This window comes from Aedes aegypti, chromosome 3 (genome assembly GCF_002204515.2).
Source record: "Aedes aegypti strain LVP_AGWG chromosome 3, AaegL5.0 Primary Assembly, whole genome shotgun sequence".
NCBI classification, from domain to species: Eukaryota; Metazoa; Arthropoda; class Insecta; order Diptera; family Culicidae; genus Aedes; species Aedes aegypti.
Window position 1 is genome coordinate 219,781,592 of NC_035109.1, and position 24,212 is coordinate 219,805,803.

A 24,212-nucleotide genomic window follows, 5' to 3' on the forward strand; every position below is an offset into this window, starting at 1 on the left:
ATGATCAATAACAAGTCAAACAAGGAATTAATCAAAAGCCTTAATTTACCTCTACCGCCAGTAATCTACTAGGAAGGATTAATTTACGATTTTTTGAAAGATCACGCAATATTTTTCTTTATAAACACATATAAAACATTATTTTTGTGTTTTTGCTTACTCTTTATAGAGGCTTTACAATTCATTAGCCTCTTAATAATTAAACAATTAAAATAAAATCTATAATAACACCAAAAATTGCGCTCGGAAGATTTATTAGAGGTATACCTAAAATCTTATTAAGAATGTCACTAGGCAGCTCCTTAGTAACAATAATATTTCGTTCACATCTAATAAGGTCCTAAGGCCCTGTCCGAATTTTAGTACCAAGCGCTTAAGTTTAGGCCAGAAACATATGTTCACTAAATGTTCAAATGGTTTTCTTTGGTTTAAGTCCAAAAAACTCAAAGAACTCAAATTTTGGGTATGTTTTGTTTTCCGTGTCCCTTCCGAAATGTCAAATACAGAGTGAATTTAAGTTAGATTGGCGTCAATGTCAAAATTGGAACAGCGGCGAACTTTTATTCCCATACAAATTCGCGTTCTAATCGAGCAGGAGACGTCTTTCTTCTTCACAGGCAACTCCAGTGTAAAAACTAAAAGCCCTGTGGTATGTTTGTCGACAAAAAACAAGAATTCATTAAACATGTTAGGACCCAATCGAGCTAAAGGTCTGAAAAGAAATCCGCCAAAATGTTTTACTTCTCCTAAGATCTCCTCAAGGTGACACAGTTTGAAATCAACTTCTAAGATTGCACAAAAACTTCAAAGGCACAAATCTCGCGAAGAAACCTTCCAACAACAGTGTACTTTTTATTTTGGCTTTACGCACTAGCAGAAAGCTTAAAATAAAAAGATCAGGAACGTTTGCCTATTATTTCTTCAGTTTTGTGCCTTTGAAAACGCGAGTATGGTCACAAGTCGGCCATAGTGACGGCCATCTTTGGATTCCGAGATGTTTCGCCTTAAACACGATTTTTTTTTCTACAGGATTCTTCAAAGCATCTTGATTTCCTAAAAATGTTGTGTCACCAAAAAGGAAAAGGGAAATTGGTTGTGTGGAGAAAATTAACGTTTCCACCAGGAAATATTTTCGCTGCATCATTTTTTCGGTAACATGCAAATTTAAATACAACCTTATATTAACCGTAATGTCCTAGTCGCAAGAATTACTGAGCTTTGTAGTTGATCACACTTGGTCATTAAATGCTTGCTGAACTTACCTGAAAAGAGAATAAAAAATATAAATTAATTAATTGTTCTACTGAGGGAATTTTCATTGTGAAACAGCATCCTAAAACCGAGATAATTTATTTTATATTTTTTGCGAAATTATGAAAAACATGGAGTGACAAAAGTTCGAAACCCCATTTTTTAAGAATTTTCCATGCTGACAATTACTTTCAACCTTTCGCCTTTTTTGCTTTTTTCCTGTCGAAGTTTTGACTTTCGACTTTTAGGTTTGAATTTATGAAGGAAAGACGAAGCTTTGAAACGACAGAAGATGGAAAGATGAAATTTCTATGAGACAAAATGTCGACGAGGAATAGAAAAATGGTTAAAAGGTCTACATTTTTATCTTCTTATATGAGAGTATGTTAAAGAGTATTTTTTCTGATCTATATTATAATCTGATCTATAATATTATCAATATTATAATCGTTATACAGTGAGTGGTCTTTTGATTCTGTTACATGCTCTTTTCGTGCGCATTGGCGTAGCTAGGATTTTTTCCTGGAGGGGGCCTAGGGGGGGCCTAGAAAATTCTTGATTTACCGAAGTAATAATCATGATTTTCGCAAATTTCGTAGTTTGCGAAAATTTGCGTTGATTTTATCTGTTTGTGTTTTTGTCTTATATCAGCTATTATCTCTGAATATCAGTAATGCTTGTAAATTACAATTTTCATTACGGAAAATTCGACACGAATGCCACATGTATGGTAAAGTGTCCTGAATAAATATTAATAATAATAATAATAATAATAATAATTACGGAAAATATCAATTCTTTGTCTAATCCAGTAAAAAAATCCTTCAAGAATATTTCCAAAGAACTCACGAAGAATATCCCTTTGAAGTTCTTGCACAAACTTTTCAAGTATCGGGGATCTCTTCATGAACTATTTCCGTACTTTTCCAGTGCAAGATCGCCTTTACCAGTTTTCACTCAGTTTTTGCTGGGACTCACACGGAATAAGTAGTTATTATTAAACAGATTTTTCCCGGAGTTTCTTTAGGCTTTATAATCTGGATTTTTTCGAAGAAACTGTATCAAATTGCTCAAAAGAAGACATCAGAATTTTAAACATTTCTCCATGAAGCTAAACTACGTACTTATCACACATAAATTTTAATTGTTGAAAATATCATTAAGTTGTTCATTAATAGCATATTAAGGATTTTCTGGAAAAACTTAGGATTTCTCCATGAAATATTACCATAAATAGGGTGCAGAGCTACTTGGGCACTTCCATGATTCACATTGGCATGGGGGGTTTTTCTCAGCCGAATCGTCTGAAACTTCGCAATTAGAAGCACTTTAATACGACGCATATTGTGGCCAAATATGAGCTCAGTAGCTTTCAAAAAACCCCACTGCCGAAGTGAATCAAAAGTGCCAAGAATAGGATCCGGCTCCCTAATACCAAAATTGTGTTCAAAAATCTCTCTGAAATTTTTAAAATCAGGGTGTCGACTAGCTGAAAAAACCTGAAAAGTCAGGGAATGTCAGGGAATCCAATTTTTGACCTGGAAAGTCAGGGAATTTCACTATAGGTCAGGGAAAATTATCTATCAATACGAATTTTTTATCTGCAAATTATTGAATACGATAAATTTGTTGGACGAAATGGGTAATCAATATTAGCTATTAACCATTGATAAAGCGCTGTTATGTATGGTAAAATAAACTATATTTTACTATCTATAAAAAAATCCTCGGAATTTCGAATTTTGAAAATGTGATGAATAAGGTTCCAAGCGCTAGTTTAGGATTTTCATTAGGAGCTGTCCTATACTGATGTTTAGAATCGCAGAATGAACACAAAAAAATCCCCAGGTATTCTGAAGAATCTTCTGAAATTCTCCTTAAGTGTTCAATCTGCGGTTCTTTGCAATTTGTTATGTCTGAATCATTCCCGCTATCGTAAATTTAATTTTATTGACAATTTCATCGGCCTTTTCCAGTTAATTAAAATTGTAACATTTACCGAACGTTTACCGAATTCTTTTGAGTCGAAATTTTAGTGCTTTTCCCCTGCTCCAAGATTTTTAAGAATCCAGAAATTCTCTAAATAGAATTTCTGCTATGATAGATTGAAAATTTTGTGAGATTTCTATTTCTCTTAGAAGAATCGATTATTGAATTCTTGGAGCAGTTCCTCACAGCATTACTGGAGGCACGACAAGTTTTTATTAGAACAATAATAAATCCCTGAATGATTTTTTAAAGCATCCTTAGATGAATTCTTCGGGGAAGAAAACCAAGGCATAATTCATATGAAAAGTCCAAAATTTTTATTAAAATAAATAAATTGTAACAAATCTTCGCGAATAATTATTTGAAGTACCTATTCGAAATAAAATGAATTCATTTTGAGTGAAAAAAAAATCGAGACTCTTGAAAAATTTTTCCTAATTATTCTTTAAGAAATATTCGCATTAGATTATGGAGGAATAATGTAAGATTTTCTGTAATAGTTTATGAAATAGCATCTTCTTATATTAAACAAATACTTGTAGAGAAAAACATTGAGAATTTTAAATCTTGAAGATTTTAACTGAGTATGATTGGTAAGTAGATGACTCAGGATTTTCTGGGTATCTACTCAGGTTTCACTATTTTTTGTTTTATACGAATCTTTAAGCTTTGAAAGAAAACACTCAAGCGATCAGTTTAATCATACTAGCTTTAAAACACGCTCTAGAAAATTATCTAACAGTTGTATTCGAGTAAAGTGAAAGCCTTTGCTAAACTGAACGAAAGCTTTTTCTTTATACGAGCTATTATGGTCAAAATAAAGACCTTAATTTTCCTTGTAGTTTCTCAAAATTTGACGGCACTTTAAGTAATACATCAAAATCTAGAATGTCGTAGAAAGTGTACTGCGATACGCCAAATTTGGTAAACAAAATATAGCGCTGAGTTCGACAACTATATTTTTATTTCGTGTTTCTGAAAAATTACTGGAAGGTCGGAGAAAGTCAGGGAATTTTATTTTCCAAATTGAGTCGACACCCTGTAGAGGATTGCTTGAAAAATTCACAGCAAAAATTATTGATTCTCTCTTGATTACTCCTAATATTCCACAAGATTTTCATAAATAATTATATAAGATTAAACTGGGAAAATATTCTTAGTGATATCTCAGAGAAGTTTTCAACAAATCTATCTGCATTTTTTCAAAGAAAATTGTCTAAGTGTTTCTTTAGATTTATCTAAAAATCAATTTGATATTAATCCCCGAATTCCTAACCCATATTTTTTCAATTCAATCATTTCAAAGTTTTTAGTGGAATGGGTTTAGCTATTCTTTCATAAACTCTTCCGTGCAAATATTAAAAAAAAATCGAGAAATTTGTTCAGAGATTTCTCTTTTTTTATTATTAAAGTTCAAATTTAATTTGCAAAAATATTGAACTCTTGTCAGGAAACTCAAGAATTAATCGCAGAATTTTTGGAACTTTCTGACGTCCTGACAATGTTACTCACAGAAAAAGCTTTGGCGTTTTTTGTCGGATTAACTACAAAAAATCTTGTTAATTTCTATCGTCTTTATAAAAGACAATGGTTTATGTTAAAACAGATGGATTTTTTATGAAGGTGTTTGTATCTTACATTTTAGAAAATGTTTCGCAAAACTTGGAGTAAATTTTTGCATAACTTTGAAAATTTGTTGAGGAATTCCTGATGGATTTTCAGAAATCAGGAGCCATACGTATAAGAACTCTGAAAATTTTTAAAACTCCTGGAATTCATTTTTCTCCTTTAGATTCTTTAAAATGTTGCTTTTTGGAGTACGAATTTTTGTACGAAGGTGCCTAAGAATACGTCATGTGAAGGAAGGAGAAAAACAAAATGTTAAATCAGATCGAAACAACCCAAGATAAATGATTATCTATATTTTTCTCTAGAGGTGAATCAATGGGCTGGATAAATAAACAATAAACTGCAGGATAGTTAAAATCACTCAAATCATATTAAAAAAAAAAACAAATTTCTCAAGGAGCTCCATCATAATCTTCATAATTAAGCCAAAAAGCCTCTAGGAGTTCCGCCTTGAAAATGTACAAGAATTCAATTCCAGAATATATATTTTTTGCAGAATTTATAAAACAATTTCTGAAACATTGTTTTAAGGAAGATCTTCACAAATTTCTTCATGAATTTCTTAATCAATCCCTGCCCAGTTATTTTGCTAAATTGCTAATTTCGGAAGTAAAAATATGCCTGGGATTTTTCAATAAATTTGTTCTGGAGATTTGAAGCCAAAAGACATTCCAAAAATACTTTTCGTATATAATTCCTGTAGAATCTGGGGATTTGAAGTAGAATTCACAAAAAAAAAAACAAAGGAGAATTGTAACGCAATTTACAATGCATTTCAAAAATATTTCTGAAGGACTTATAATGAACTTTGCCAAAAAGTTTTTAATAACTTTTTTGGGAAAACTAGGGTAATTTACGGCTTCGGCACCATTGGACTATTATCGGCAACCAAATTTCAAATGCCAGATACACCGATTTTTTTTCTTCAAAACACATCAATGAAAACATTCAGATGTTTCTTTGTTTTGTCAGCTCAACGGGACGAGATTGCCGAGACTGAACGAACAATTTCACTATAGATGCCATCAATTCAAATGAATACGCCTCAAAGTGCGACTGATTTGGAGATTTGCCTACAGTTCTTATGAAAAATCTGCCGAAGAGAATATTTAAGGCTGCCGACATTAGTCACACGGATATTGGTTGTTCGAAGCGTTATATTTAAGTTTCCAAGAAGGTTTTAACAAGTCTATCGGTGTGAATTGATAGAGGATTGAGCAGCGCATACATGTAAACAGGCAAAAACGTAATTTGTCTGCTGATGCTCGAGAAAATTGTAATAGAAGAGCGACATCGGTTTGGACTGTCAAGAATACGTAAATTCCCCTATATGAAGGAATTTGACAGAATCAACGATTATTTAGAAAAAATGTTAGGACAAACTTTTTCAAGGTTTAGCAATTTTTAGTAAATCTCAATATTATTTGACTACTTTCTAAAAGATTTGAAGCAAAGGGTATAAACCACTCTTTGATATACATTAACGAATTTGATCACTAAAATTCTTGAGACTGTAAAAAACTTACTTGGTAAAACGTAGTTTAGAGATAAATTAAAAAGTTCATTCATACAAAATTATTAAAAAAAATGAGGCGAAAACAGAGAAAGAACATATTGCTGGAATCAAACTTATGGCCGATTTTTTTACTTTTTTTTAAGCCTTAGGTAAGTTTGAAATTCTTTGAAGAGATATGTTTTGAATTAGGCCTTGTTTTTCTCCAATAATTGCAGCTATTTTACGTCTTAAAATTTCCTTTAGTAATTTTGCCTATTTATTTCTTTGCCGAGACCTTTTTTATCAATGAATTTCTTTGAAGAAAACTTATGGGGACAATCATCATCACCGGACAACTCGATCAGTGCACCCTCCAAGAACACAGGAAATCGTAATTCAGTTAAAAGGCTACACTATGCTAGAACATTTGAAATAGTATGGTTTGCCCTACTCAGAAAATACGAATTTAAGGAATCGATTTTCTAGGATAATGACGCTTCTTAGTATCACAGTATTTTGAAACGGAGATGTCGAGCGATAGCAGGACGATTAATGTTTCGATGGTCGCACAATTCAACGAATTCAGAACCGCCACACTAATGCTGTGAACGACAAGCTAGGTTTTCCCACTATTATTGAATAAAATAAAAGAACGTAACTACTGAAGAATGTTTATCAATAGATTCAGAATATTAGAATTATGTAAACATTTTTTTTTCATATATATTTTCATTCAAAATTCTGGAGGGGGCCTGGAAGACTCTGGGGGGGGCCTGGCCCCCCTGGCCCCCCCTGTTCCTACGCCAATGTTCGTGCGAGTGACGGAATCAAGATCAATCGTGTCTGGTTTGTGTTGTGCGAGTGCAAACATATATTCGTGTTCAATCTAAGAAGGATTACCAATTGGTGAGCTCGTTTCATACTTATTATAACAAACTATCACTTGGCAACGTTACGTTTACGTAAATTTTGAACAAACTATGGATGGTCCGTCACTACAAGAGTTGGCATACACACTTATTCCTGTTTTTTTTTATATTTTCAATATATACATACCTTTCTCTTTTCGTCATTACTAAAAACATCATTTGGAGAGATCAACATTTTGAACGTCGTCGTAATCTTATTTTTAAATCTTCTACCAATATTTTTTAAACGCGATACAAAAATTCAAAACTAGTTTTAACTAAGAGTAATAGAGCCGGGTCCTATTTTTGGCACTTTTGATTCACTTAGACAGTGGGATTTTTTAAGAGCTACAGTTCTCATGTTTAGTCACAATATGCGTCGCAATGAAGTGCTTCATACTGCAAAGTTTGAGATAATTCGACCTCGAAAAAAAGCGCCATGTAAAAGTGAATTATGAAAGTGCCCAAGTGGTTCTGCACCCTATTTTTCCTCCTTATCTATTTATCGCGTCACCGACCAAAGGTAACACCCAGTTTTTTTCCTCCCACACTTATAAACACCTCTCTCGCGGTGATTGTAGGAATGCAGAGGTATTCTCGGCCTGTAGAAGCAACAGTCATTTGAATTTTGGATTTTCATTTGGATCGAAATACAATAGGGAGATATTCAAAACTGAAAAAGCAATAGATGGCTCTTTTTCAGTGGTAGTAAAATCGAAATCCTGAAGCAAAGAAAGCATGTATTCACTTTACACTTGTTTTCTAATCACTACTTTTTTGATCCAGTTCCCTAATTGCAAGTAATTTACGCTTTTCATCAATTTCCATACGTTTTGACAGTTCTCCGACTACCATTCTTCCATGCGCTTGTGTTGAAAGTTTGAGAAATTTGAGAATCTAGCGTAGCGTGATCAGTGGGTGGAATACAAACAACAGTGTCGTCGCTCGGCGGCCAGTAAAAGAAACTGAATGTTTTAAAGGTTGTTGTCTGTACTTTTTGCCGCTGGTGCCATCTGTTAGCGTTTAAAAACGAAATAAACAGTCGTTACCCTATTCTCACCAGTTCTGATCAATCACAGAGTAACAACCATTGACGTGTACAGTCAACCAAACACATCTTTTTGTTCAACGCACAAGAGATTTGGTTATATTGAAGCTGTATTTGTGTAATATATAGTCAGAGACATAAGTTAGTAACCAAATGCTGTTTTTCCATACAAAATGCCCAAGTTTGGGGTGCTGTATCTCAGCTTCTGGTAGTCCGAATTGGCTGAAATTTGGATGACGAACTACAAATAACTTGATTGGTTATTGGTCTGTTCAACAAAGTTGTTCAATATCAGAAGTCACACAAATTTGCAGAACACACCAACTTTCCACGACAACTTTCCACGACTACCAGAAGCTGAGATACAGCACCCCAAACTTGAGCATATTGTATGGAAAAACAGCATTTGATTACTAACTTATGTCACTGACTGTATAACATCTTGTGTTATATGAGAGCTATAAAACAGCATTCGAAAAACATGTTATGCAAGATCATGAAATAGAATTACTGCAAACTGTCCAGGTATTATTATTGCTCCATAAACGACACTATAATTTTATTAGGATTTGAACCAAACATGTTAACGTTTGCTCTTATAATGACTTTTAAACTCGTTTTTTAACAATATTAAAACATCATGAAGATGCATCAACATAAGGCAAGTTGATCACATTGACCCGTGTCATTCGAACTAATTTCCGTATGCCGATGAAAGTTTTAAAATTAAATTTTAAAAGTGACAAAAAAATGTTCAGTTGGTATAAATTATTTTACACCTATCAAAGTGGAGGTTATTTACGCACTTCGCACGACTTTTCCACACATTTGCAATCAGAAATACGATGCCACAAAAATTTGATGAAAATAAAAAAAAGTTTTCACTACGTCTCGAACACGCGACCCTTGGATTCAGAATCTAATTGCAAGATTGTTTGCCAACAGCTTGCATTGCTTCCTATACAGTGACACTAGCTTAGCAAATTTCATTCGATGCTATTCGGGATTGATATATGATGTGTTAAAAAAAGTATTAAAATCCCATTTAAAAACAACTTTAAAAATATTTTCACAACTCATGTTGGGCGCATGAATTCACAATGAATAAAATTGTTCATTTCATAATAAATCTACAGTAGCATACACAGCTTGAGTGCACTATTGGGATGCAACAAAAAGGTAGTTTATTATCATGTAAAAAATTTCATAAATATTTCGACGATAAGCAATTCGTGATGAAAAAAAACAATCACTTTCATTATTTTTTTTTTTCTTTTGAACGGACACTGTCAAAATAAAACTAAATGTCATTTGTAAATCAATACATATTCTTAGCTTTAATATAACAAGTAAGTAATGGTGGTGCTTTGTAAAATATCTGTAACACATAATAATATGTTTTAATCATGTATTGGAAATCATCTTCTGGAACATGAAAAATGATTTAAAAGCCGCCATTTTTTTACTAATACACATTTTTGCAATATTAACAAACTATGACGTTTTCATGTACAAACGTAAACAAACAGTAGCTGTCAAAAGTTTCATCCTGATTCGATCTATTGATTATTGAAAAAAAATGTAAAACGGGAAAATTTCACACAAGTGTAGCCACAATTTTTCTTATAATTCAAGCTGAATTGTCTCCGTACGTGGACTTCAGTAATTTATGCATCAATCTTAATGCAAAGTATATTATAAAGTGTAGAATTTCAAGCAATCTTCTTGTGAAACCATTGCAAGTCCTCTATGCCCGGACAGTGAAAATGTTAACCTAGTAAGTAGGATCTAATTCATTAATCCTGTTTTCATACATGTAGGATACAAAAAAAAAAGCACAGCAACAAAAAATGGAGCATAAACAACGAAACTTTCGGTCCTAAAAAGTGCTGTAAACATGATGATTTTAAGGCAAATGAGCGTTCGAGTCACCTCTCCATAACTCGATAATGAAGAGACCATAGAGTTAGGAAGATATCGATTTACAGAATACTGAACCAGTGCAAATGCGATTCAAGGGACCATCGAGGTAGCCATGAACACCAAATTTTACTATGGTTTTTTAACTTGATATTGAGATACGGAGTATCGAGTAAGAGAAAGTTGACTGTACCTAAGAGCACACTTCAAGATCGCATAAAAAGCATTTAAGCTGGCAAAGAAATAGTCAAATAGGGTGCCGGTACCAATGGTTGTAATGTACCAGTAGATTGGACTATGGAGTAAAACGTACATTTTTCGATAAAAACGACATGTGCTATTTTTGGTGGATAGATCGCCTCTAGTTTAGTCGATTTGCCAAATTTCAGCTTTTTATTTTATCATAAACTTATATAAATAATTAAGTTAACGCAAAAAAATGCTCCCTTGCACCAATAGTTGCCGTCGTGTCCCAGTAGTGGATCAACGGATGGAAGCAGATTTTATAATGGATGTATGAAAATGAAGAAAAGTCCCAGAGATAATCTTTATGCTACATTCGAAAGATATTAATTGCTGTTCCGAGGGAAAAAGGTTAAACTTTGGCAGAAATTTATCATTTTGTTTAAAATTCCTTGTATCATTCCCGAACGTCTACTACTGAAGCACTAGCGCAACTACTGGAACACGTGTACCAATAGTGGCTCAAGCGAGTTTATGTTAAAAAAATAGTTTTATTACTCTTTTCATATTTTTCCCATATAGTACAGGTTGAAGTCTTTCTGTTGACGCCAAAAGATCTCTGTTGAATCTTTTCGTTATTTTGTTATGATTTTTTATAGCTTAGCTAGTCCACAAATGGCACCGGCACCCTACAACAAACACGGTGGTTTTCAAAAAACATCTTCAGGACAGATACGTAATGGTAAATCGATGTATGGCGCTGACCAAGAAGAAGTTTATGGAACTGACGTATGATATCGCTAATATGCTTCATAGACTGCACATCATGCAAAGATTGAACCCACAGGGCATATGCTGTCATACGCAGCACCCCTTGGCCTTTCTGTGGATTTGGTATGAACTTTGATGGTGTAGATAGTAGTGTCCGACCATAGAGGACATATTTCAGTGCATACGATTTTTGGTACATAATGTAACCCACCGTAAAAATGAATTGTAAAGGTTTATTTTCTTGTCTAATGTTATTATTTACTAACAAGATTGTTCATTTATCAGACTGTACAAAAATAAACGGTAAGACCAATGTAGATTTTTAAATATTACCAAAAATTAAAAAATTGTCGTGTTTTCTAAGTTTGTTTCAGCGATATTTCTTGTTGTATATGCGTTAATCGAAATTTAAATATATTGAACTACTTTTTGAATTCGACTGTTGGATAAATGTTTCGAGAGATCGTAGCAAGCGGTGACCGCAAACGGATGTTTCGAAAATCTTGCTGCTGTTTTTTCTCGTGCTCGTCAAGTTTCAATTCTGCTGGTGAATTTAAGTTTTGGCTGATGGGATTATATCAGCAATGTATTTAATGTGAAAAATGTAGTTTGAATTATATCTAGTATAAAGAAGGATGAGTAAATCAAGAGTAATGTGCTATGCTACCTGTGCATATACGAATCACTGCAGTGCACTGTTGGAAATGGATTGGTCATCTCTACCAACTATACCCGATTGGGAAATCCGGTGGGTTAGCATTAGCATTAGCATTAGCATTAAGCATTTCGCACAAATTCGTAGGTGGTACAGTACTAGACCATTGTATGAGGGTTGCCTCCTTCCCGTCCGTTACCAAAGTCAGAAATTTGGGACTAACCTCTAACTCTTAGACAAGATTGACGCATGCTCCAATAATCGAGAACTGTCCTGGCCACGTCCTTGCGAAAGTTGGGGAATGGGAAAGGATGATTGATTGAACACCTACTTAAGAAAGATGCAGAGAACTCTACGACCTCTCATAGGTGTTACGGGAAGTTGTGGAATGTTGATGGAAAGGGTTGTGCCATAGGATACGTTCGGTAGACGTCGGCATTCACGAACCACGTTCAATTTTTGAATCAACACGCTTAATACACACAGGAGATAAAAAACGAGTCGCACGAAACATATTCGATTGCTGGAGCCATCACAGAGCACTAAAAACAAGACTCCACAAATCATTGGGAGATCCGGTGAGTTTGTTCCAAATTATTATCTGAATTTAGTTGGCAATAGTTGAATCATTAGAACGATTCGTTGTTTTTTTTTCTTTTGTGATGTGCATCGTCGGTTCGAGATCACATGCGCGTAGGAAAAATCCGATCTTAATTTACCACATTTTCTTCGTTTTTTGAGTAATTTTTGGTTCAAATAAAAAGATGCGGGTTTTTTAGAAGTGCCACAACTTTTTCAGAATAATATCGAATAGGTTTTTTTTTTTTGTTTCTAATGTTTAGTTTTCAAATAGTTCAATATACAAGGACTGTAGATCTTACGCGTTACGGTTTTTTTGTTGTTTTTTGTTCCCCGATGACCCTTGAGGGATCGGTTCTGCTTTTAAATCATTAATAAGCAGCAGGCATTGCATTTAATCTGATCTTTCGATCTTCTGAGCAAGATACGGATCAAATATTAGGATATTATTTGGAGCTCTTCGATCAAATTTTGAACTTCATCTTTGACTCTCTTGTTTCAAGATGAAATCTGATCATCTGAGCAATCCGTACATCAGAAAGCCATAACAGAAAGATTCGAAACAGCCCGGCTGTCACGTCCGGGCATTTTCTGACCTAATAGAAGTGAAAATTATCTGAAGATGTCAACCAACGGAAGTAAGTAGATAATTTGTTCCTCGAGGAAATCAAATTTCATTTTTTATATTTTTATAGGTTTGGATGGTTTCTATTTCGGCCACGCACATAATGTGTTCGTATTTTCTTTGAAGACCACAAACGCAACTTTCAAGCATTAGGGTCAGGGAATGGAGCGCTTGAGCAGAAATCTTTCTTGAGTAATGAAGAAAATATAATAGAATGAGTCTGAATTTCAAAAAATAAAATCCTTCATATAAAATGAAATAAAAATTTCCTTCGTGATACATTTATTTTAAAATAATTCTCTTATTGCTTTGCCCCTCTTACTTGCACCTTAGCAGATAAAATTTGTCTGTAAATCACGTCACAAGTTATAAAAGTTTAGATAACAAACTGATATTTTCCCAAGAAACTGCACGCATTTCTTGTTGAAGAGGAATTTAGGAATTCCTGATGAATCTTCTGGCCCAAGCAATATTCGTCTAGCAGAGACGGTGGTGGCGGGAGAAGCTTTAATTTCATCTGGCATAAGTTTCAGAGTTACTAGTTATTTTGTTATACAACTTTCCACCGTGGATTTGTTTCTGTAATACTTTTTTGTTCCAACCGCACCTATTGAGTAGAAAAAATCCCGACATTGCAACACGCTCATTACAATTATTTAAAATCAGAATTCAATCAAAGTTCAGTCAGTTTCAGCACTATTTTTCATAATTTTCCACTTTTAAAACTCAGCAGTTCATCATCGGATCTAACTTATTCAGCATGTTGCATTGAAAGCAAAGGAATATGCTCACTATGTAGAATTTACTAGTACCAGACATCTCAACTAAGTAAAATATCCGTACAAAAGCCATAACAGCATAGTAGTGTAATCTAATTTAAAACAGAAATATACTTATATGTCACTGAACAAGCTTCAAGATCATCATCTGATTGAGATATGGAATCATATCAAAGCGCTCTTGGATTGCTGATAATATCTTTCACCATCCGAAGATGATCAAAGTGATCAGATGAGATTGTAATGCCTGATAAGCAGTTACCCACACTTGATTCGTCGCTAACATAATCAGTTAAAACGGAAAGTAGTATAAGCAATCTAATTAACCATACATCTTAAATATGACAAACATCTTCTCTTTGATTGCCGGCAGTCAAAAGATTAAATTAAAAACATTTAATTCATAAGTTCCCTGGGTCTATCGCTAGCTTTTAATACGAATCCTTTGACCTTTTACCTCTCCCAATCCCCACTTCCGTAGCACTTATGATGAGGGTGTCGCTGAGTCGGTGACCTCTCATTAAGTAAGTGCTACATCAACATTTCCTTCCCCTATCCCAAGTTACGATAAAGATGGGCGTGACCAGGAGTAGCGATATTTATGGTTTTGGTCTTCTTGTTTAAGATTGGATCAAGGAATACTCCCCATCCTTGTTCTTGAAGGCAGTCTGAATGAGATTATCAAAAAGAAACAAAAATGTTGCTAGTATCCAATGTACGAAGTATACCGTAACTACGCCAACGCTAACGCTAACGACTGTTGGATAAATGTTTCGAGAAGTTGTTGGCGTTTCAGTCGGATTTTCGGGATCAAAAACTATAGACTTCTCGTAAATATATTGAACTACAACATTTTTGCTCGGGTACACCCCCTAATGAAGTTTCAATTGCGAATCATAATCGACAACACCAACACAATGTGCACATTCTCCAAATCTCATTATCTTGTCGGTAGACCACCCATGACCACAAATTGATAACCGTTTATGAGTAAGTTTTGGATCATTACGGTCGTCAGCGGTGGCGGCCAAAACAAAATCATCTTCCCCGAATTGCCCAAGTTAAACGCAGGAAAAGCATGACTTCTGTCGATGCATTGCATAGGTAAAAGTTTTCCGAGTTGTTCGCCAAAAAACTATTGCTGATTATTTCTATCGATTTTTATGTTACAGAGAGGATGGCTACGATCCGTTCAAACATCGTCAGGTGGAGAAGCCCAACTCGTAGGTAAGCTGAAGTTGACCAATTTTGTAAGGAGCTAATGCAGTTTGAGTTTTCGTAGAACTATTGGAACCTTGATTCATATGATCAAAGGATCGCTGGGGACAGGTATTATGGCAATGCCTCTGGCGTTCAAAAACGGAGGATTGATATTTGGTACCATTGGAACGATAGTGATTTGTGTGATTTACACGCATTGTGTTCATTTACTGGTGAGTAAGATTGAACTGTACGAGTTGAATATCTTAATATGTCGTTGCAAATTACAGGTTGGTACATCTCAGAAAGCTTGTAAGAAGAATCAGACTCCTGTGTTGGGATATTCAGAAACAGTCCATGCTGTATTCAGTGATGGGCCTACCAAAGTGAGACGTATCGCAAAGTCCACAATGTGGGTTAGATTTTCAGAAGCAATAACAGATTTACTAAGTTATACATGCATTTTAGGGGATTCGTCGACGTAATGATCCTCATCCAAAGCATCCTAACCTGCTGTTTGTTTCTGGTGTTCATAGCCAAATCACTACACGATGTGATTTACAACCAATTGGACGTAGATTGGGATGTACGCATCTACATTCTCATTGAGTTGATTCCGGTCGTTGTCATTACGCAGATTCGCGAATTGAAATATCTGGTTCCGTTTTCTTTGATAGCCAACGCACTGCTCATCAGCGCTATTGGGATTACGCTGTATTTCATTTTGAGTAAACCATTTTCGCTGGACAACAGAAACCTTTGGCCCGAGTGGAGTAGTGTTGCTTCCTTTGCTAGGTAATTGACGCAACATTTAATCAGAAGCAATATCACATTATGCTACACTTTCAGCGCAGTGTTATTTGCAATCCAAGGAATAAGATATGTTCTCCCTGTTGAGAATAAAATGAAGCATCCACAGCACTTCTTGTCCAGCTTAGGTGTACTGAACATAGCGATGGCTTTTCTGATCTCACTTTACACCATTACGGGGTTTTTCGGGTATGCACAATATGGAGATAAAACCGAAGGATCTGTTACTCTTAACCTGCCAAGTGAAAACCCGTAAGTATCCTTTGGATGTCGAATTTCTCAGCGAATGAACGTCTTCCCCCATTCGTAGATGGGCCGAATCAACACGTCTGCTCTCGGGAATCGGCATTATGTTCTCCTTAGGGCTGAGCTACTACGTCCCCATGGACATCATGTGGAGTCACATTCACAGCAGACTGTCACAAAAATGGCACAATTGGGGCCAAATCATAGTTCGTTTTACGATGCTGGTCATATTGGCTGCAGTGGCGATCGGAGCTCCGGAGATAGGTCCGTTTGTTGGGCTGGTGGGATCTTTTGGATCGTCAACGCTGGCAATTCTGATTCCCGTCACGCTGGATGTCATTTTCCGGTGGCCGCATGGCTTCGGCAGAATGAAGTGGTTGCTGTGGAAGAACGGCGTGTTGTTTGTTTTTGGACTGTTTATTCTTGTAGCTGGAACGTACTTTAGCGTGAAGGATGTCGTAGCAATTTACCAATAGGAATGCTAGTAAAAAAGTTGCACAACAAAACGTGTTTCATTGCTTTTGCATTGGAAAATGCGAAGTCGAAGAGTGAAACTTTTTTTGATAAAAGCATAACGGAAAGAGCGGAATAACCTTTGCAAACCGAAGCTTTTGCTGTGTTAAATTTCCGGTTGCACAGGTTTTTCCATCTTTTTTGCATGTTGGTCTAGAGTTAGTCTATAGATGTAAATCTTCTAGTAGTACTGAAGGTCTGTTACAAGTTTGTGGGAGATCACTTACGTTTTATCTATTTCTTTTGGATTTTGTTTTAACTTTAACTTAAATATACTACACTATGGACAATGTGCATCAAAACTCTTTATGAAAATTTAAATGTTATTATCACAGTCTAGAATTTTTTTTAAATTTGTAATAATACTGGTATAAGTTTTTGTGTATAAACTGATTGTAGAAAAATGGAAAAAAAATAATGACACATTACTTCATAATTTTCTTACTTTCATCAGTTTTCTTTGATTTTTTCAAAAAAAATTTTTGACACTTTTATAATCTTCTAATGGATTATTTTTTATTTTAATTCAATCCAAAAGAACTTATTTCCTCTTGTGCTTGTTTATGAATTTTCCACCGACAACTGTTGAAAAAATTTTTGAAAGAGTTTCACGTTAAATTATGCTGCAATAATTTTGACACCAAATCAACATAATAAATCAATTCATGCTATCTTTTTACGCTTTCTACGATTTGAGCATTTCCTAAATATTTCTTTAAGAATTTCATCAAGACAATGTACCATTTTCCAAATGTTCATTGCAATTGATTTCCAGTCGTATTGATTGACTTAACACTAGCTGTACGTATTTTAGGAAATCCTTTCTTTGAACAATAACAACAGCAACGATCACGTCTTTACAGTCAATAAGGATGGGCGAAGAAATGTTAGTTTGACACTCTGTACTACCAAAGACCGAGGAATCCTCTGCATCTTCAGAAGTGTTACAGGATGATAAAAATTGTTAGTAGGGAATGCAGAATATAGGAATTCACGATCGTAAATGTTAAAATGCATTGATGCATGCAATAGTACGTTTCGAGTACGATTCTGTTGGATCGAGGAATTCACGACTGAGTCTCTTTTTTATCAATCATTCGAGAGGCGTTGTTGATGTTAACACCAAAGCAGGGCCGGATTTGCAAATGTGGGGGCCCGGGGCCATTGCCTTGTGAAAGCTCTTTTCTCAGAAAAAAAAAATCATTTTTTATTTCGCATTTTTTTTTCAACACAAAATTCATTTGATGATTTTTTTTATTAGTACCAAAGATTCAAATTATTCGTATTCTATTTCTGTTTCAATAGTCAAGTTGTTGAAAATACAGATTTGAATAACAGAATTGAGTCGAAGAAATTGGTATGGGGCTGGCAGCAAGGCTTTTTCTAGAAACTTGTTCTCTTTTTTTTTTCAAGGAAGCTCTCTAAGGTCTCTAGTTTAATCAAAATGTGTCTCTAAAGTATGTTTTTTTCTTATTTGGTTTGCAGTGAATTCTGATGCAAAATTCTACAGGTTATTCAAGGCTTTCGTTTTACATGTCTTGAGGAAGAAGTTCAAGAAATCTTCTAGTGAATTGTCCAGAGATTTAGGGACTCATACAGGGATCCTTGTAGAAATTCTTCTAGAGATTTCTCTTCAAATTCTCGTAAAAAAATCCTCCAGTTTTTTTTTTAAATATGATTAAAGGATTTACTCAAGGAAATCCTTGAGCACTCCAACGATACGACCTTCAGTAATTTCCTCAGGGATAACCCCGTTTTTTTTCAAAAGCTGTACTAGGAGTTCCTCCATACATGTTTTCACTTATTCTTCAATCTAATTCTCCATTTGTTATTCAAGGAGATCATACAAATATTTTTTGAAGATGTTCTAAACGTAAATCTTGGAAGATATACTAATGAAATTGATGGAAGAATCACCGCAAACTCCTTAAAAAATATCTAATCTTTGAAGAAATTTTTGATGCAATCTTTAAGGTAATTTTTATGGTTATCCTTGGAAAAACACAGGTTACATTCTTGAGATACCGAAACAAAATTCTTGGATGATTTCCTTAGAAAAATTCTCCACGAAAAATAATCATTTAATGAATTTCTGGAGAAATCTTCGGAATAAACTCTGAAGCTTTCGCAATACCTGAATTCGCACGAAATTGATAGAGAACATCATGAAAAAATGCAAACAGTAATACTGACGGAAAGACACGAGAAATTACAAACTCGAGTGATAAATGTCTGGTCTGATTCTATGATGAAGAATCAAACTCTTATCTTCAGGTTCCTATTAGGTAACATTTTGTTTTTCTGGTTCCTGTTTGGTTCATTTTCGGTCACTTTTTGTTTGCTGTCTGGTCTCATCTTGGTCTCTTTCTCCAAGCTAAATATATCAAAAGTTCCTAATTCAAGACACTTAAATACTACCAACTCTGCAGTGTGATCTATATTCATTTTGAAAATTATTATTAAATAACTAAGTTCTATTACTTAATCTGCCGATCTTTAAATTGGATTCGATCCTAATCTTAAACATAGTTGAGGAAGCTTTCGGTACAGTTGGAAAAGTCACATTAAAAATCGTTAGAAATTTAGGTGTGTTTATCCAAATCTTTTTTGAATCTTTCCTTATCTTCTTGTTTCTCATGGAGTCAACAAAATCCCAATCTATGTTTCAATATTTTGTTTTGGAAATTCATTTGAGTTTATTTGCATAAATTTCACCCAATATTGCGGATTTCTTAAAATAAATTGAAGCTTTCAAATCATTTGATGCGATTCAAAAAAGTATGTACTACTGCATTGATTCTAATTATTCTTAAAAGTTTAACTACAAATGTATTTGTCAAGATTTGTGGGGGCCATGGCCCCTTGGCCCCCCATAAATGCGGACCTGCACCCAAGGTATCAAACTATAAATAGTTATGTTCCCATAAAATTAACACGATTTCAGCAAAAGAAATTAAAGTCTAAGCTCGGAAGAGCTGAAGGAACTCGATAGCCAGGAGGAGCTTGGAGGACGGTACGGTTGACCAGGAGGAGCTCAAGGCCATAAGGAGTTCGTAGATAGGAGGAGCTCGGTGCCAAAGGAAGTTCAGAGGACTGATGGAGCTAGGTGGCAGATGTGCGGTTCGAAGGTTGTGTGATGATGAGGAGTGTTGGAAAGCAGGTGCATCACACACCCTGCAGTGCAGATGTCTATGGGTAAGAATTGTAGAGGTAAGGCTTAGCGAGTAAGATTGTAAATATGGAATAAAAGAGAGGTGCTGGCTGGTAGCGATATCAGTCAGTAGCCTGCGGGGTGGAGCGGTAGCCTTGTTGGTTGTTGCGTAGTTTTTATATTTCAACATTTGGTAGAATATTTAAAAACAATACGTCAACATCCATAATGTCGAACAACTCAAAAGATGTTTTTAGTAATGTCAAAAAGAGAAAAATACATGAATATTAAAATTGTATAAAACAGGCATAATGCCGAAACTTCTAATGACGGATCATACAAAGTTTGTTTGAATATTACATAGAATTAACGCTGTCATGAACAAATGTGTTATCATAAGCATGGAACGAGCTCATCAGTTGGTAATCCATCCTCGACTTAGCACAGATATCTTTTCGCACTCACACAACGCGAACCGCAATATTTCTTGGCGTCCCGAACACGAACCGTCTTGCTTGGGCTTTCCAAAGCACTCCGAAAGTTCCCCTACACTTAAAAGTTATTAAACTATATAGTATATCCAAAATTCTTTAACAAAAGGTACTTCCTTGTTTTATCTGCAACGGCTTTGTGGCACAAATTAAACAGATAAATTAGGGGAGCTTACGTATTCTAGGCAGTCTAATCTCTTCGGCAGCTCCAAATCAGTCGCATTTTGAGGCGTGTTCATTTGAATTGATGACATCTCTGGCGTTATTGTTTGTTCAGTCTCGGAAATCTCGTCAGTGGGAAGCGGACAGAACAAAGAATCTTCTGAATGTTTTCATTGACGTGTTTTGATAGAATAATACTGTGAATTTGGCGTTTGAAATTTGGTTGCCGATAATAGTCGAATGGTGCCGAAGCTGTAAGTTTCCCTATATGTTATTTTTTGTAAAAACATAAGTTCCAGAGCCCCAATTAACATGCTTGGGTTGAATTATTGATTTGATTTTTTGGTGAAATTTGATTTAAGATGTCCAGTTATGCTAGATAGAAAAAGAATTTTTAATTGCATTAAAAATATATTATAATTTAAAAAATTCGGAACATCGTTTTTCAAAATTGTTTGCCTTTAAAGCAAAATTCAAAGCGATAACAGATTATTCTGTCGACTGAAGCATATTTGTTTAAGTCTGCGTTTGACAGCTTTTTAATGTTTGTGTAGATGTTATTGAATATTGATTACACTTCAAATTTATTTTACAAAAAAAAACACAAAGATCCCAATTTCGTAAACTGTTTGCCAATGAATAGAAATTTAAAGTGATGAGAACGAGTTTTTCGCCATAAATTTTAATACAGAAGTCTAGCGAACAAGTTTGGGCAGAAATCAAAATTTTTTTATGCACTCAAAAAAAAATTCATAGAAAACAACAAATAAAAAAGTTCACGTAGACATGTAACTTTTTCGCCATCAATCGACTCATACAAATCCTGTAAACATTTCTGAATAGTTATTGATGATATTTATTATACTCAATTATTATCAAAATTTAATATACTGTTACTATGAACGAATTGTTAGACTATGTATAAAGAAAAACTTTTGGAAAATTGAAACACTCAACTTCATTTTTTTACTTATTTTAACCATTTTTATTTGTTTGTTTGCAAAAATGAATTAGTTTTTCTATAAAATTCAATGTGAAGACCTATAAATTTATTTATTTCAGTCGAAACATGTTGATTGGTCTAATGCAAATAAATTTAAGTTGGAAAAAACAATATGTCATCGCTATGAGTAGTGATTAACCTTTCTTACAGGTTAAATAATAGGATGTTTCCTATGCTTATGCTCTGACGTGTTCAATAGACTTCAACTATCTATGTTTTGTCGAAATTAATAGATGTTATCGCCATGAGTTTGAATTTACAGATTTAAAGACTAAAACAAGCGAGATTTTAAGTAGTTTTGAGGTAAAATAAATTTTAGATGTTTTTCAAAATTTATATTTCATATTCACTACATTTCTTTAATGAAATTGATGCCAAACAAATTAAATGGCGTCACTTTCATTTTGGATTTACTAGCAAACAATTTAAAACAATAAGAGTATTCTTCTCTTTTTTTATTTTCGACTTTTGCAGTCAGCTATTTTTACTGTTAGGGTAAAGGTATTCAATATCGGCAGATAGAGATATGTTTGCCAAATTAAGTGTAATTGTGGTAACATTGTGCTAAAAGATTATGTAGCCGGCGGGACTTGAACCCACAATTTCCATTCTGTACACGGACGCATGGTGAGGGATAAGTGTGGTATATTGGACTAGTAGGATTGTGAGGCTTGGGGATGCTACAAAGGTCATTAGCCAAATACTTCAGTTTACCGTAGCGTAGCTGTAGTATAATTGGTAATGCGTCCGTGTACAGAATGGAAATTGTGGGTTCAAGTCCCGCCGGCTACATAATCTTTTAGCACAATGTTACCACAATTACACTTAATTTGGCAAACATATCTCTATCTGCCGATTTTGAATACCTTTACCCTAACAATAAGAGTATTCCAATTTTTTAAGAAAAATAAATTTTGAGTGTGATCTGTAATTTTCATTCTCGCAAAACATAGATTCTCGAAAAAATAGAAGCTATTGCTTTATATATTGCTTCACAAACAAATATGTTGAAAATCTTTGGTATCTCGTAAGTTTTTGGTAAAAAAAGTTTCAAACGTAATCCAAAATGTAAATATTTGCTTGAATGTGTTCCGTGGACTTGTACAATAAAACTTATGACGAAAAAGCTATACATCATTGCTATGAATTTTGGTTTACATGTTAAAATGTTAAAAGCCTATGGAGTACGTCGTAGTGTCTTGAGTAAACCAGACTCTAAGTGTATTAGACAATTTTTATTTCTACTCAATATTATTCACTGGAGTACTGCAATTAATATTAATGAAACTTCATGCCATCGAATGACATGCCATGAAGTTTAAAAAATGAAGATTATATGTTATTTTCCTTGATAGTTTAAAATGAAGATCATACGTTATTTTGCTTGATGAATAAATATGGAGTGTAATCACAAATATCTATTTTTGCAAAAACATTTTTACTGCTCTTCTATAATAAATTTCATGTCGAAAAAACTATATGTCATCATACACTATCCTAAAACTAAATATTGCAATTGGATTAAATGGACAAATTGATGTGAGACTAGCGGACAAGATACGCGTCTTCTCGGAGAGAATCGAACTCACGACTTCCTGTTTACAAGATAGGGCGAGTTACCCCTACACTACGAGGGGACTCATGGACGCAGAAGTGAACCTGAATTTGATTTCAAATTAATAATCCCGTGGTCCTCTTTCACAGAGCGCACCCAAAAAAAAACAAATTTGACTTGATTAAAAGAAGTTTTCTCCAGATGTATCGTCTGTTTTACTAAAAAATCATCTTTGTTTGACCATTACTTTACGAATACTGAGTAAGCAACAAATTTAATTAAAAATTATTTTAATATCGCTATTTAGCAAAAACTACCCAAAACTAAGATTTTTATTGAAAAAGAAAACAGATTTCTAGTTTTTATTCGCCAGAAATTAATTTTTACTGTTTAACTGAAGTTTCAAATCATCTTGTTATAACGACGAGTTAAACAATGCAAATATTTAAAAAAATCAAAAAACTTTCTGTTATAAAACTTATGAAAAATTGATTTTAACATTTTTTGAAAAAATGCAATTTCGATTCAAATAAAATCAGTTGATTTTTGCACTGACACAGCTGAAAAAGTATCAGCATACCTTATGCATGTTAGCGCGTACTTTTTCAAGTCAATATGAACTATCGAGACTGAGTTTTTCCACTTTGAAATGCAAGCTGAAAAGTCATCATTGTTGCCAAAACGAATGACGAGCTACTTAGCCTTAAGCTTGAGTTGTAATGTTTGGCTGGCAATCATTTGAAAAACATAGTATTTTCCGTTAAAAGTTCATGTTTTAGAACTGGTTTTTGTTAAATAACTAAGTCGAAACTAATTTTTAAATAAATTGATTGTACCCACAGTTTTAGAACTATGAAATTCGCTTCAAAACATGTTAAAGATTTGGAATATTTTTAGCTCAAAACTCGAGGTTTCCATTTTCATGTGATTAGAATTCAGAACAGCACACACATTTTTGGATTTGAGAACTTTCAGAAAATAATCCGCACCCTACAACTCACTGTGAAACTTTCCTACATGTAATATCTTCCAGTCGTTACTAGAGTTATTATTTTCTAGGAATCTTTACCAGTTTCTTCCAAAACAACGCACAGGAATTTCTACAGTAGCCTTTTCAGGAGTATCAATAGAAGCTTCTCTATGAAGCTTTCAAGGAATCTCCCCAGCAACTTTCAAGCTTCCCGCTTTTTTCACCAAATCCTTCATTTAGAGGATTTGCGGTTTCATTGATAAATTAAAAAGATGCAGC

The 24,212-nt window shown here is 34.3% G+C and overlaps 2 protein-coding genes across 9 annotated transcripts in view; one reads left to right on the top strand and one right to left on the bottom strand.

The window, feature by feature from the left end:
• LOC5579847 (probable Ras GTPase-activating protein) overlaps window positions 1-24,212 on the bottom strand; it is a 538,326-nt gene that overhangs the window by 236,137 nt on the left and 277,977 nt on the right. The window lies entirely within an intron of this gene.
• On the top strand, window positions 14,769-16,594 carry LOC5579843 (proton-coupled amino acid transporter-like protein CG1139). 2 transcript variants are annotated; one of them, XM_021854135.1, is made up of 7 exons: window positions 14,769-14,936; window positions 15,005-15,059; window positions 15,115-15,265; window positions 15,323-15,444; window positions 15,501-15,827; window positions 15,882-16,094; window positions 16,153-16,594. In XM_021854135.1, the coding sequence occupies exons 1-7, from the start codon at window positions 14,924-14,926 to the stop codon at window positions 16,562-16,564; spliced, it is 1,293 nt and encodes a 430-aa protein (XP_021709827.1). In that variant the 5' UTR covers window positions 14,769-14,923; the 3' UTR covers window positions 16,565-16,594. The 2 variants fall into 2 exon arrangements, with proteins under 2 accessions (XP_021709827.1, XP_021709826.1); XM_021854134.1 differs by having other exon boundaries at window positions 14,770-14,936; window positions 15,005-15,055.